A 15,343-nucleotide genomic window follows, 5' to 3' on the forward strand; every position below is an offset into this window, starting at 1 on the left:
TATTCACACATGAAGGATACTCATGTTTAGTAAGCAATGTCTATAACGTCACATAAGAGACATATATACATGCACACACCCATCCAAATTAATACACAGAAACACATGTACACTCATACACACATATAAAAAATGTTTAAATTCAGAAGGAAATATTTTTGAGGCAGATCCATACCAAATTAATAGGCATTCAAACAAAGTACATATACACATGCAAGGATGCATAAATACACAAATAAATATCTATTCTCTAAGAATCACCTCTGTATATATAGTCTATATATGCATATACTCACATGAAATGGCATGTGATAATGAAAGTACCTGTACATGTATATATGATGTTATACATACATGCATATATATGATATAATATATGTATTCATCTCTATAAATCCTGAGTGGCAAGTACTGTCAACCAATCTCTTGTCACCTCAAACAATCAAAGCTGGTAAAAACAAGACTCAATCGTTTTTCCATAAACACACATCTAAAGACAGTGAGTAACTTCTATCTCTTCACATACAAACATATTCGTCAGAGATTCACAAACATCCTTTCAATATGCAGCACACATACCTGCATTTATATGCATTACAAATGCAGAAGATCATAAACACATTTCTTGTGATCACATCACACACACTGTCAGATCATTCTTATTTTACTTCTAATGTTTGATAGATTGCCACAAATACAAGTAACTCTTTCTCTTACTGAATATTTCTTTCTCTAGACCTAATTTTAAGGATTCAAAATCACAAGTGGTCACTATAAGACACTTACAAATATTGAACAATGTTTTCTGGGAAAGGACAAAACTTGTATTCATTACCAGATTAGTTCCTATTAACATGACTAAAGGGATGGAACATAGGATATTTAGGTATAAAGGTGATTCGATGCTGGTGTAAAGGAGAGACCTGTGTAGCCACATAGAGATGGCAGACATTATGGACAAATTTGCTCACTTTACACTTGTGTCCAGACTCCGTCCTGGCTATCAGAGTTCTCTTAAAAATTCTCCCTGGTACTTACCAGACCAGCATGGAAGAGGATGGGTCAGACAGAGTCTTTGGTTGCAGATAATTGCTACAGTGTTATAATGGCTTCAAGAAGTGGACAATATGAGAAAATTTATAGCATCAATTCTCCAGTTGTGCCATAGGGGATAAACCACAGAAGGAAGAAAGGTCTAGCAGAGTGGACTTGTTACCATGGCAATGATTGCCCCTCCATATCCTGGATGCTGCTTTGTCTCTGTATTAACCCTGAATGTACTAAGAGAGATATCTTCAGTGCTCAACACCAAGGAATCTGCTGAAGACATGATATATCCCATAGATAAATTAACTAACAAAGTAAAAGATCAAATTAGGTACATCATGAAATATAGATATGAGACCTATGTATATAGGGGACTCCCCCACCCCCCCAAAAAAACCACGAAAGAAACGCAAGCATAGCAGCTGGGGTTGAGAAAGAAAACAATATGGGAAGAGAAATGATTTAGGTAATAGGTCTTAAATTTAGATAATAACTTCCCATATTCTCGGTTTTAAATCTTAGTGGGTATTTGAAATACAAGGCAAAGCAATCAGTTCTGCTGCTCCGTGTATTCAGATTATTTCTCATGCTATGTCTTCACTGGGGATTCCCACAGGATTCAGCTTTGCCCTGAAGAATTGTGGAATGAGGACCACAGCAGATTATCACTGGAGCAAGGTAGGTAGAAAATCAGACCATATGTAAGGCATAGAAAATAGCACCGTTGAATTTTCAAGTTTCCCCAAGTTCCTCCATCCAGGACTTTTGGCCACCAGTAAGTTTAGAACAATTTATACAATTTTTGAGACATATTTCAGCGATGTTTGGTCAGAAAAGTCTGCTCCAACTTTCTAGTTCTAAAGTATGATATTATAGGGTCATTTATCTCTAGTTGTCTTCGATTTTTCACCCCTTTCCAAATACTGCTGCTTCGTAACTCTTGCCTTTGCACCTGCAGTTATGTCTGTCTTCTCTCCATTTTCTATTTCGGGAACAAATTCATCCTTACTGTAGGTATATGCTACCAGTCCCCATAGGCCTTGTGATATGTTACTTTCCTTCAAATGAATTGCTTCCAATTGCACAGCCTCTGTATGTAGCCTCCACACATTTATATAGCATAACCTACTCACTATTGCAACTCCTTCCATGCCTTCCTACTACTATGTGAGCTATTTAAAGACAAAGACTATCTTTATATTTTATATTTTTTCATTTACACAGCAACATCTATCCATCATACTTGAAATAAGTTTCGTGAATTCTATGAGTTGTTTTGAAAATCCCGCTTAAACAAAACTTTCTCTTGTTGCCTTGATTCAGAAGTTGTATCTCCCTCCTCTCTGCAACCGGCGCTGTGCTTTTCTTATTGCTCCACCTTCTCCATCATAATTTCTCAGTCAACTTCTCAACTTCTCAGAAATTGATTTAAGTTTTTAAGAGGTGTCAAATTATTTTCCCTGCCTTCTTTCTTTCCTTCTAGGCTCAGAAACAGGGGCATCCACACTCTTTTCTCTCCCCCTTCCCTCTCTTTCTTGCTTCATCTGCTTACTTCCTACCCTCTCCCTGATTATTTTCTCACTCTCACTCCTAGTCAGACTTTCCTTCCCACACTTGTTTCTCCCACTGTGCAGTTCACTCACCACACCTGGTTTCTCCCAGCGAACCTCACACACTGGTGTTGTGGTGAACCGCCTGGGCTGTATCTTTATGTTTCTCTGGTTGTACCATATCTAGGAAAGTGGGTGGGGTGTGGGGTACAGGGAGGGTAAGGACAGGTGTCCAGCCTTGCTTTGCCAGAGCCCCATGGGGAGGCTCAAAGATAATAGTTAAAAACCTGTTGCTCTGCCCAATAGAAGAACCATGATGACCTTTGAACTGTAGCAGGAATGAAAAAAATCTCTCTATCCCTAACATCCAGTCTTGATCTTATAGCCTATCAAACAGATCCCCCTCTGCGCACACTAGCCCTAAGCTCATAGACCTGCTAGGCCCTGATGCTCTGTCTTACCCTGACCTGTCTATTTTGGAGCATTTACCACAACCCCTCCCTGGCATGTTTTTCAGAGAGTAGATAATTAGCTCCAGAGAGTGCTCCTGGATCAGTCGTCTGGGACTCATTCTGGTTTTGATGGTTATCTTTGTTTTGACTAATTGCCATTAGTTTAGTGGGACTACCACATGGTGTTTATAGCACTAAAGCCACAGGTTTTATCTCTGCAAGGATCACTTTGTTTTGCACCCTCAAAGTAAGGCCAGAATCCACTCAAAGACTACCTGGGCTACAGAATGAGCTCTTATCCTTGGTATGGTTTGATCTCCATATCTGGCCATGGGCACACTGTCACTTATAAAGCCAGATGTCGCTGAAATATATAAGCTAGTCCGACTGGACACCCTCACTCCTCTGGCCTAGTCATTTTGATTTCACTTTTTCGTCTCTCTTCCCTGTACTTCGTATTTTCTCATTTCCCCTGCCTTTTCTTATTCTTAATAAATGCCTTGTTTTCTTATGGATCAGGTATCACCAGACACCCCCACGACCCATCCCAGCTTGTGGCTTTTCTGTCACACCTTGGACGTAATCAGCCAAATCTCTGTAAACAGCTTGGGCTCTCACTGTGTGTCATGCCATCCACTGCTCCTCCCCTCCTTCAGGCCCTTCTGGGGTGCTTTTGCTCATGTAATCCCTGCAGCAGACCTGAGTAAACAGATCCCAGATCCTGGATTTATCTTGGCTCATCCCTGTCACTTCTATACTCCCTTTCAGGAGATGGTGCATTAATCTTTCTATCCCCAGGGTCCAGACAGACTTCTCCTGGACTCAGGCTACTGCATCTCTCCTCCAAATTCCAGCTGGTGTGATCTATTGGACCTAGAGGCTGCCCTCAAACTTATTAACTGAAATTTAACCCCATGGTGAATGGAGCAGGAGACACTGATTACATTGGCTTTTGCTACCTCCACAATCCCATATCCAGGGTCTGTCTTAGGCTCTCTGTTGTGTTCAATGTACCATTTCCTATCCCTTCATCACCCAGGGGTCCAAAGCCATCTCTCCTCTAATCCCTAAACAGTAGAAAGAACCTCTTATCTATCTGCACTATGATGTCCTTGGCATCCAAGGTGGTGATTTATTAATGTGACAAATAAGTCTATCCTAATATATTAGAGGGAGGGACAGAATTAAACCATCTCTAGGTCCCTCCTTTCTGCAGATTAAGGCATGTGTTATTTGACGTTATGTTTCAGGAGGCCACAGTATGTTGCTGTACTATTCAGATTTAGACTAATCTTGGGGAAAATCTTTACTTTGTCACTTTGTCCCTGTAAGGCTGTGGACCAGTTACTTCACATAACTGAGCTTCAGTTTCCTAATCAGTAAAAAGAGATGGAATGAGAGCAAAGTGTCCAGCACAATGCCTAACTCCTATTATTTACAGTCTTTGCATGTTGTTACCAGTTTTCCATGTTACCCCTTTGATGGGTAAAATGGCTTTCCCTCAACAAATCATTTTGAGCACCTGACATGTGCCAGGTATTGTTCTAGGCTGCAGTAGTAAACAAGCGAGATAAGACTACTTTTATGGATTTTACATTTCAGTAAGAAGTGGCAGAAAAGAAAGGACTAAACAGTTATGATAATTCCAGATGACTCTACATAAAGTCTATAAAACAAACAGAAAAGGGTCATAGGGTAATAAATAAAGAGGACTGAATTCTGCAGAAAAGGTAGAAGAAGTAATATTTAAGCTGAGAGCTCAATGCTGATAATGAGCTAACCATGAGGAGATATGGAGAAAACGTGTTCCAGGGCAGTAGTAAGGCAGGGAGGCAAGACTCAGTTTGGCATTTTCTAGAAGAAAGTAGCCAGTGTACTTGGAATCACAAGAAGAAGGGAAAGGTTACAAGAAGTCTTTGGAGACATTTGCAGGACTATGCCTTATAGTGCCATCAGGCTTGGTTAGAAATGTTAATTCTAAGTGCATGGGAAAACATTGGGATGTGTTAAAAAGCCGAAGAGTATAAAAGTGTGATTTGTAATTTTAGAAAGTTCCCTCCACCTGCCATGTAGAGTAAGAATGGACTTTGGCAGACAAAAATGGAAACTAGGGGGCCACTCAAGGGAAACTTTTCAAACAGTTAAAAGTGGAGGAAAAGTGACTCCATATGCCTCTCAAAGCAAACTATGTTTCTGCATTTGTGTGTGGTACTACCATCCCTCTATACCATCAGGGCAGAACATTTAAAATTACTCTAATATTCTCTCATGAATCACTACACATTTACTGAGTTCTGCTGTGTCTCTGTGATGTTATTGGTAGCCCAGCTTGTTCTACTCTATTGCCTTCACCCTCATTTATAATGCATTAGCCTTGTTTTGTTTTCTGTTCTTCATCACTTCCTCTTCTTCTAAAGAATATCTCTAATCATTTCATTTTCTCCCGCAGAAGTTTTTCATTGTTCATTCTCTGCCCCTTGAATACAATTCAAATTCTTATGGTAGTCCACATCCCTAATACTCTAGTTCCAATATTTCCACTTTTACCACTATCCCTCTCTCATCCTGTTAACCAGCCATGCAGGTCTACAGTGTTTTCCCCTAAAAATGCCATATGCCTTCTCACTTGCATACTTCCATGTAAGCTCTTTGTTCCACCTGAAGTATTCTAGTAGGTCATTAATCTAAAATCCTAGTGATGTTCTAAGTCTCCATTTAAATTTTGCTTGTTACATTACATTTCCTCAGTCTTCCCTGTCCTCTACCAGTTAACAATGATTCTCCTAATTTCAAATAGCCAATCTTTTGTCTAATCTCCTCATAACACCTTGAAGAGCCTATAACACCTTGAACATTTATTGTGGTTATTTTAATATTTGTCTTATTTATTCTCCAAATCTTTCATAGGATTTTAAAATCACGATTAAAAGTGCATCAAATAAAATGTACTATCTTAACCATTTTAATTGTACAGTTTAGCAGTGACACATATATTAACATTGTTATGAAACTGAACTCCAAAATTTTTTCATCTTGCAAATCCAACTCTACGCTCGTGAAACCACAGCTCCCTGTTTCCACCTGCCCATAGCTTCTGTTAACCTCTGTTCTGTTTTCTCTTTCTATGAATTTGACTAATTCAGATACTTTATATAAGTGGAATAACACCTTATTTGCCTTTGTGTAACCAGCCTATTTCACTTAGCATTACGTCCTCAAAGTTCACTCATGTCATAGTATGTGACATGACTTGTTTATTTTTAAGGGTGAGTAATTTTCCATGTATATACCAGATTCTGTTCATCCATTTACTTGTTGATGGAAATTTGTGTTGCTCCCACCTCTTGGCTATTGTGCATAATGCTGCTATAAACGTGTGTATGCAAATATCTCTTTGAGACCCTCTTTCAATTCTTTTGGATATAAACCCAGCTATGGGATTGGTGGATCATATAGTAATTATATTTTTAAGTTTTTGAGGAAACTTAATCCTATTTTTCATATCAGTTGCACCAATTATACTCTATCAATAGTGTCCAAGGGTTTCAATTTCTCCACATCCTTGTCAACACTTGTTAGGTCCTGGTTTTTTTTTTTTTTTTTTTTTTTTTTTTTTTTTTTTTTTTTTTTAACTGTAGTCATCTAATCGACATGAGGAAATATCTCATTGTGGTTTTGATTTGCACTTCTCTTATGGTTAGTGATGTCGAGCATATCTTTATATTCTTGTTGGTCATTTATTTGAAGACGTGTTTATTCAAGTATATGTTTAAGGTTCAATCTATTTTGTCTGATAATAGCATAGATGTCCCTGTTTCCATTTTGGTTACCACTTGCATGGATACTCTTTTGCCATCCCTTTAATTTCCGACTATGTTTGTCCTTAGATCTAAAGTTAGTTTCTCTTAGACAGTATATAGTTGGATCCTGTTTTATCCATTCAGCCAACCTATGTTTTTTGATTGGAGAGCTTAATCCATTTACATTTAATTATTAATAGAAAAATACTTATTACTGTCATTTTGTTAATTATTTAGTATATGTCTTGCAGCTTTTATGTCCCTTCTTTCCTATCTTGCTGCCTTCCTTTGTGTTTCATTGACCTTTTTTGTAGTGACATCTTTGATTCTTTTCTCATTTTCGTTCGTGTGAAAATATCTACAGATATTTTCTTTGTGGTTACCATTGCAATTACATAAAACATATTAAAGTTATAGCATTTTATTTTTAAATGATAACAACTACAATGACATACAAAAACTCAACTCCTTTATAACTCCACTCCCCACTTTATGTGATTGGTGTCACTTATTATACCTCTGTATATTTTGTATGCCCATTAAAATAGATTTTAAAGTTCTTTTATGTATTTTTATTTAACTTATATGTACAACAATTACAATAATCCAAGGTATTATATTTGTCTGTATTTACTTTTTATTGTAAAACCTCATATTTGTGTTTGACTTTGGCTTAATATCTGGTATCCTTTCATTTCAACTTGAGGAACTGTCTTTAGCATTTCTTGCGAAGCAGGTCTAGGGTAAGGAGCTTTCTCAGTGTTTGTTTATCTGGGAAATACTTTTCATATTTGGAGTACAATTTTTTTCAAAACAGCATTTTTACTTGACAGTTTTCCTCCTTCCCTCCCTCCCTCCCTCCCTCCCTTCCTTTCTTTTCTTTCTTTTCTTTCCTTGAATATATCATTCCACTCCCTTCTGGCCTGCAAGGTTTCTGCTGAGAAATTCTCCGATAATAATATGAAAGCTCTCTTGTATGTGATTAGTTGCTTTTCTCTTGCTGTTTTAAGATTTCCTTTTCATTTTAACTTTACACGTTTTATTAGAATGTGTCTCTGTATGGTTCTCTTTGGATTTATCTTAATTGATATTGAGCTTCTTGAAATTTTATGCCCTTTTCCCTCACTAATATTTGGAAAGATTTTGGCCATTACTTCTTTAAATAACCTCTCTTCCATTTTCTCTCTGTACTCTTGGATTACCACAGTGTGTATTTGTACCCTGGTAGTACACTTGATAGTATCACATAAGTCACTTAGATTTTTTCTACTTTTCTTCATTCTTTTCCTTCTTACTACTAACTTATTGATATTAATGATTAATATTCAAGTTTTCTGATTTGTTCCTCTATCTGACCAAGTTTGTTGTTGAATCTCTCTAGTAACTTTTTGAATTTGGTTATAGAATCTGTTTTGGTCTTTTTTTTTTTGTAGTTTGTATTTTATGTTGATATTCTATTTTGTTCAAATATCACTTTTAAATTTTGTTTAGTTGTCTATGTTTTTTTTTTTTTTTTTTTTTTTTTTTTTTTAGCTCATTGAGCATACTCATGACAGTTGTTTTAAATTTTTCATCAGGGAGCTTATAGATTTGCATTTCTTTAGGGTCAGTTTCTAGAGTTTTGTTTTGTTTCTTTGATTGGCTTATTTTTTTTCTTTCTTTGTATGCCTTGTAATCTTTTGCAGGGATTTGAGCATTTGAAATAATAACCTACTTTTCCCATCTTTTATGCTGACTTTGCAGAAAAAGATCTTCACTAATCAGCCAGACTAGAGGTTCTAGAATATCTCCTTTTCTGATCTCTTGTTCTCCCTGCTATCTGCCTACAGAATTGCAGCTCTAATGTGTTGCAGTGCTTACTTATGTTTCCAAATGCTTGCAAACTCTGCCACTGATCAGTGTGCTGCAAGTCAGGTGAGACAGAAACTAGTCACTAGTCACCATAGGAGCCTCTAGACAAAGCAGATAATTGAACAGTCTTTTGTTTCCATCGCAAGGAAGAAGCCTAGGGATGGGAGGATTCTTCCCAGTTACATGCTATTCTGGGTAGATAGAGGAGTACAAACAAGAGGGCTAATGCCACAAATTTGTCTACCCCTTTTGCTAAAATTCTTTCTTGATTTTACATTGGCCTGAGTTCTGTAGTTTTCAACTTGTTTCTAGTTTCTAGAGTTTCACAGAGGAATTCTCACTCACATATTGTTATCTCAGTGTTTCTATGGGAAAAGGAGGGCTTGGAGCTTTCTACTCTGCCATCTTGCTGACATTATTCTATCTCATGGTGTTTTATTAATTATTATTATTATTTTGTATTTTCCAATATACCTAGCACAGTGCCTTTGACATAGTTGTAGCTCAGTTGCTGTTTAGGATTTATGGATGAATGGTGACAGGTATGTCCTGGAAAGATGGATGTAACAACTGAGAGTAAACTGGATTGGCAGGGCAGAGACTAGCAATACAGACACAGAAGTTTAATGTAATTGTGTGTATAGTAGATGATGAGTATTTGGTCTTGGCCTTTTGGATTGATGATGTAAAGGAACAAGTAGATGCAAAAAGAATTTTAAAAGTAGAATTATATCGGGTTTTTTGTACAGTCAAATTAGTTCTCTCCAATGCGATTGTAACCTATCAGTTCATATCCATGTCTGCTATCTATTTCTGTAATAAAACACGCTTGCTTTGGCATTCAAGATCACCAACTGCCTATTGCCACTCTCTATCTTGAAATTCTCTTTCATTTTTCCCTACATGGATCCTAACCCAGTAATACTAATGACCTCATCTGACTTCAGATGAATAAATCTTATACTTGCGTTTGTGCCTACATAGAAATAATAAAACTCTCCTACAATGTTTATATTAACTCATATACTAATTCTATACTTCCACCAAACCCGTTTATTTCTCACTTTTTCTGAGAAGCATCTAACTTCTACATAAAACCTCATAGTATTTTCATTTTATGAATATCTACAGATTGTATTCAAAGACAATTATATGGTAAAATACTCTATTTTTTTGAGAGTTTTAACTATTTCTTATCTCCTTTGTAGAAATACTGTTTTTCTCATCTCTCCCTAATTCAAGAATGGGTATGGGAACATGATGACGTGTTTTTGGATTTGTTGAATAGAACTCTGTGGGTCAAGTAGACTTTGGTCTGATATCTACAAAGTATGTGTAATAATTTGGTGCTTCCTGAAGTGAAAAACAGATATCTTCTTCTAGGGGTTGCATGTCTCATGTTCAGATATTTGCAAATACATAATATAGCAGAGATAATCACAAAAAGAAAATATATAAAATAATGTGCTGCAGTGAAATGATGGAAACTGGAGCCTGTCTTATGGGATAAAAAAGAGGGTCACTTTTTCAGTCAAGGAGAAAAGATCGTGGTGATTTTTATGAAGAGTTATTCCTGCTACTATGACTGTTAATATAAGTTAGAGAGTGAAGACATCCTTTTCTCTTCTTGTTCCTCACTATATTTCCTCAAATCCACGCAGCAGAACAAAGCAATAGGATCTCACTTCCTGCTGCTTTCTCCTGTGCAAACTTTCATGCTCATTTAGGCCTCATACTGTATTTAGATCCTCACTTAATAAATTTAGATCTCAGCAGATCTCTTGTCACTTACTGAGACTTGTGTTTCAAGTGTCTTGAACAATCCCTGGGACTGCCGCAGATTCTCTTCAGGATGATGACAATCCTAACAACCACCACATTATGTTGAAGCTTAATTAAAAAAAGACTTAAGTGTACCTATCCACCCCAGGACTTTGGTCTTTCATTGTCTAGCAATATTTTATCAGCTAAAATCACCATGTACCAGGATCTTTGTATTAAGCCTCCAGTCAAACTCTGTTCATTTATATTAACTGCATCACCATTTCATCTTTACATTGTTGTCCTTCTATAATCTCATCTTTGTTTCCTCTCTCCAAATATTCCCACTCTATCCTCTGAAACCCCACTGCTTCTCAGTTAACAATTTTTGTTGTTTTTTTCCTGTCCTTATGGGCCTTTCACCGCTTGCCCTAACTAAAACATGGTGTCATCAAATTGTGATACCTTCCCTGAAGCTCTTTCAAATGGGGATACTCCTGTTTTCTACACATTTTGTTGCCTTTCTCAATCCTGTATGGCTCTAACACTGGTACACCTTAATCTTCTTGGGGCATAAGAAGTTACTTTTAGATATATCTCCTTTCCTCTTCGTCAATAGAACATCTGATATTCGGTTAATTAATAAATACTTTATCACCTGTGCTGGACAATTAGCGATAAGTATAAATTCAGATTATGGTGAAATTGTGAAAAATATGATTTCTGCTAAGGACAGGGACTTATTTTCACATATTGTTGAAATGATAATATTTATAGACTAATAAATCATTACATTGATCAAAATACCTAGAAGATGATTAAAACAATGCCATTTTATGTGTTAAAATGAATTAAAAAACCCTTCCAGTCTTTCTTTTCAGTGTTATTTCCCCCTAACATACAGGAATTAAATTAGAAATCATAGAAAGATATCTAACATACCCAAATATTTTTAAAAATATTACATATAACTAAAGTAAATTAGAAAATATTAAAATTAATGAAAATAAGAAGTCTGTATATCCAAATCTGCGGTACCTCAATAAAACAGTGCTGAGAGGAAAATTTATGGCATTGAGGCCTTAGATGGGAATAGAAAAAAAAGTCTTAAATTCATATTTTAAGCTTCAATCTTAACGAATTAGAAAGTAAAAACAAATTAAAACCAAAGCAGGCCGGTGGTGGTGGCTCATGCCTGTAATCCCAGCACTTTGACAGGCTGAGACGGGCAGATCATGAGGTCAGGAGTTCGAGACCAGCCTGGCCAACATAGTGAAACCCCATCTATGCTAAAAATAATAAAATAAAATAGCCAGGTGTGGTGGCATGCACCTGTAGACCCAACTACTTGGGAGGCTGAGGCATGAGAATCGCTTGAACCCGGGAGGCGGAGGTTGCAGTGAGCAGAGATCGTGCCATTGCCCTCCAGCCTGGGCGAGAAGAGCAAAACTCCGTCTCAAAAAAAGAAAGAAACGAACAAACAAACAAACAAAAAACAGAGTAATCAGAAAGCAAGAATTAATAAAGATCAGAGAATAAAATATTGAAATTGAAACAGAAAAACAGCAAAGAAAATCAATAAACCAAAACCTTTTTTAGAAGATCAACAGAATTGACATTCCTCATATGAGTTTTCAATAATACTGTGTAACAAATTATCAGAAACATAGTAGCTTAAAACATATCCAGTATTAACTGAAGTTCTATAGGTCAGAGGTCTGGGTGCCTCAAACAGGTTCTTTGCTCAGGGTCTTAGAGTGAAAAATCCAGGTGGCAGCTGGGCTGGACTTTGACCTGAGACTCTTTGGGAAGAAACCATTTCCAAGCTCCTTCAGTTTGTTGGCAGAATTCAGTTCCTTTCCTTTATAGGTCCTTGTTTATTACTGGCAGTTGGCTGGAGGTCACTTTCACACCATAGAAGCTGCTCAGTTCCTGTAAATATGGTCTCTCCCATCTTCAAAACCATAAATGGCATGTTAAATTCTTCATATACTTCAAACATCTCTGACTTCCTCTTCTTCTACTGGCAGGAAAAAAAGTATCTCTCTGTTTTTTTTTTTTTTTTTTCTCTTTTCCTCAAGTGATTAAACTTTCCTGTATAATCACCTTTATATTATATAACATAAAATCATAATGAGTGTAACACTTGGTGAAGTATTTTAAAATCTGTCTACCACATTCACCTAACCAGACTGACAAAATGCGAAAGCATAAAGTATTAATATTAGAAGTAAAAGATGGAATATCTCTATAGAGACATTTATTTAACAGATTTATTAAACAGATAGCAATACTACAAACAATTCTATATTCCCAAATTCAACAAGTTAAATAAAAGGGACAAATTCCATTACTTTTAATGGCAAAAACCACAATTACTTTTGCACCGACCTAGTATTATTATTATTATTATTGAGATAGAGTCTCGCTCTGTCACCCAGGCTGGAGTGCAGTGGTGCAATCTCAACTCGCTGCAACCTTTGCCTCCTGTGTTCAAGCAATTCTCATGCTCTGCTTCTCGAGTATCTGGGATTACAGGCACACACCACCACCAGTAGCCTGGGTAATATTTTTGTGTTTTTAGTAGAGATGGAGTTTTACCACACTGGCCAGGTTGGTCTCGAATTCCTGACCTCAGGTGATCCGCCAGCCCCAGCCTCCCAAAGTGCTGGGATTACAGGCATGAGCTACCACACCCGGCCCCATAATGTTACTTTTATACCAAAAGAATACAAAGACATTTCATGAAAACACGTATGCGTGAGTGCACACACACACACCCCTACAGATCAATATCACAATATCACTCAAGACATAGACACATATCAAACTACTAGCAAATCCAATCCAGGAACATATTTAAAAGATATAATATGACCACTTGGTGTTATCGTGGAAATACAGGCTGACTCAACATACAAATATTATACAATCTATTAACAACCAGAAATGAAAAATCACAGATTATCTCCATATACTGAGAAGCAAGCACTTTACCATGCTTAACATCCATTAATGGAAAAAACTCTCAGCAAATTAGCAATGCAAGGAGGAACTTCCATCCCATTACAAAAGGCATGTACAAAAGGTCTTCTAGCTGACATCATACTTGATGAAAGAGCAGATGCTTTTTCTCTAATATCAGGGAAACAAAACAAGGCTATTAGCCTCTTACTACTCTTATACAATGTTGTACTGGAAGTTCAGTCAGTGACACTAATATAAAAGTGATTTTTTGAAAAAAATAGCCAAGCTGGTAGTTTTATAGTACTTGAGTTCTAGAACTTCCACAAAGTGACAATAATCAGGAGAATATGATTTTTGGAAAAGAGACACATAGATCAGTGAAACCAAATACATAATCTAGAAATAGCCTCAGAAATATGGTCAATTGATTTTTGACAAAGGAAAAAAGGACATTACGGAGAAAGCACAGCTTGTTCAACAAATTGTGCTGAAACAATTGAATATTTTAAAGAAAGTTAACCTATATTTCACACTTTATACAAAAGTCAACTAGAAAATCATGATAAACCTAAATGTAAATCCTAACACTATAAAACCTCTAGAAGACAACACAAGAGAAAATCTTTGACGACTCTTTATGCAAATGTTTTAAAATTAATCTCCAACAGCACACCCCTAAAGGCTTAAAAAAGATAAATTGGATATCATCATCTTTTTAAAAAACAGTTTAAAGATAGACACTTTGAAGAGAATGAAAAAGCAAGACACAGACTAAGGAAGATGTTTGCAAAATAGATACACAAAAAATGTGTTTTATATAGAAAATATGATAAAGTAAAAACCTTATAAACTCAACAATAAGAAAAAATCGTACATTCATGCAATGCAACACTTCAGCAATAACATACATAAATCTCAGATTATTGTGTTAAGTGAAAGAATTGAAGTTCAAAAGGTGACATACAGTGTAATTCCATGTATATGATGTTCTGTGGTGAGCAGGTTATGCAAACCTACTACGAAATGCTGGGAAGCTGAGAGGCTGAAGAAAGAGGGTAACTCTGTCAAAAAAAAAAAAAAAAAAAAGAGGCTGACAAATCTATGTCCTCAGAAAGAAAGATTTAATAGGGACTTTAGAACAGACGCCATATCTTGAGATGGTTGATTCCCGGACTGTTACTCTTCAGACCCAGGACTTACATAACATACGGAAAGACTACACATAGTTCAGAAGATATTTGCCTAGGGGCAGGATATATGGTAAGAATGTAAAATTAGAAATCTTACAAGCATTCCCAGAATGGGGTTTAATCAGAAGTCGACATGGCAGATTAGCATCCAAGATGGAGTTGTTTTAGCCTACACATATGACATTCAGGATAAGCCAAAAATATAGAGTAAGATAATGGATCTGGGGTTGCCTGGTTCTGTTGGTGACTATCCACCACCCTAATTCAGATACCAAGTGTTCCATCAACCCAAAACATTCCCTCAAGCTACCCCTTCATAACTTTTACTCAATCTAAGAAGAGGGAATTTACTTAAATGCTGGAAAGGTAAGGATCGGGGGAACATACTTCAGTAAGTATATAAGAGAGGGGCCCAAGTGAAAGAGATTAGATCCAATCATCACAAAACTTTTGAATGAGTGAAGGTTTTTCTATGGAAAGTGATGGGATAAAGACTGAGTTGGGGGATTTCAAATATGTGGTGAATATTAGACATTGCTTTTGATAGGAATGAGGTAAGTATCCAACCAAAGAAAATCAAATTAATTAGCTACAGAGAGATTCCCTTAATTTTTCTGGGCCATAAAATCTAACATATTGCACAGTCAGTATCTTCTAGCCATTTTCAATTGTCAAGATGTTTTAAAAAAAGATATAATGACATTTGTTCAGTTTTCTTTTAAATT

At 36.5% G+C, this 15,343-nt stretch overlaps 1 protein-coding gene across 1 annotated transcript in view; it reads left to right on the forward strand.

Annotated features, from left to right (window-relative positions):
* The first annotated feature begins 1,217 nt into the window (after positions 1-1,217).
* Positions 1,218-15,343, forward strand: part of LOC108544188 (olfactory receptor 51H1-like) — a 24,668-nt gene continuing 10,542 nt past the window's right edge. The window contains exons 1-2 of the mRNA XM_017895239.1: positions 1,218-1,361; positions 1,570-1,725. Coding sequence (XP_017750728.1) covers positions 1,218-1,361; positions 1,570-1,725 — 300 coding nt within the window. The remainder of the gene's footprint in view (positions 1,362-1,569; positions 1,726-15,343) is intronic.

This window comes from Rhinopithecus bieti, unplaced genomic scaffold (assembly GCF_001698545.2).
Source record: "Rhinopithecus bieti isolate Rb0 unplaced genomic scaffold, ASM169854v2 scaffold_648, whole genome shotgun sequence".
Lineage (NCBI taxonomy): Eukaryota > Metazoa > Chordata > Mammalia > Primates > Cercopithecidae > Rhinopithecus > Rhinopithecus bieti.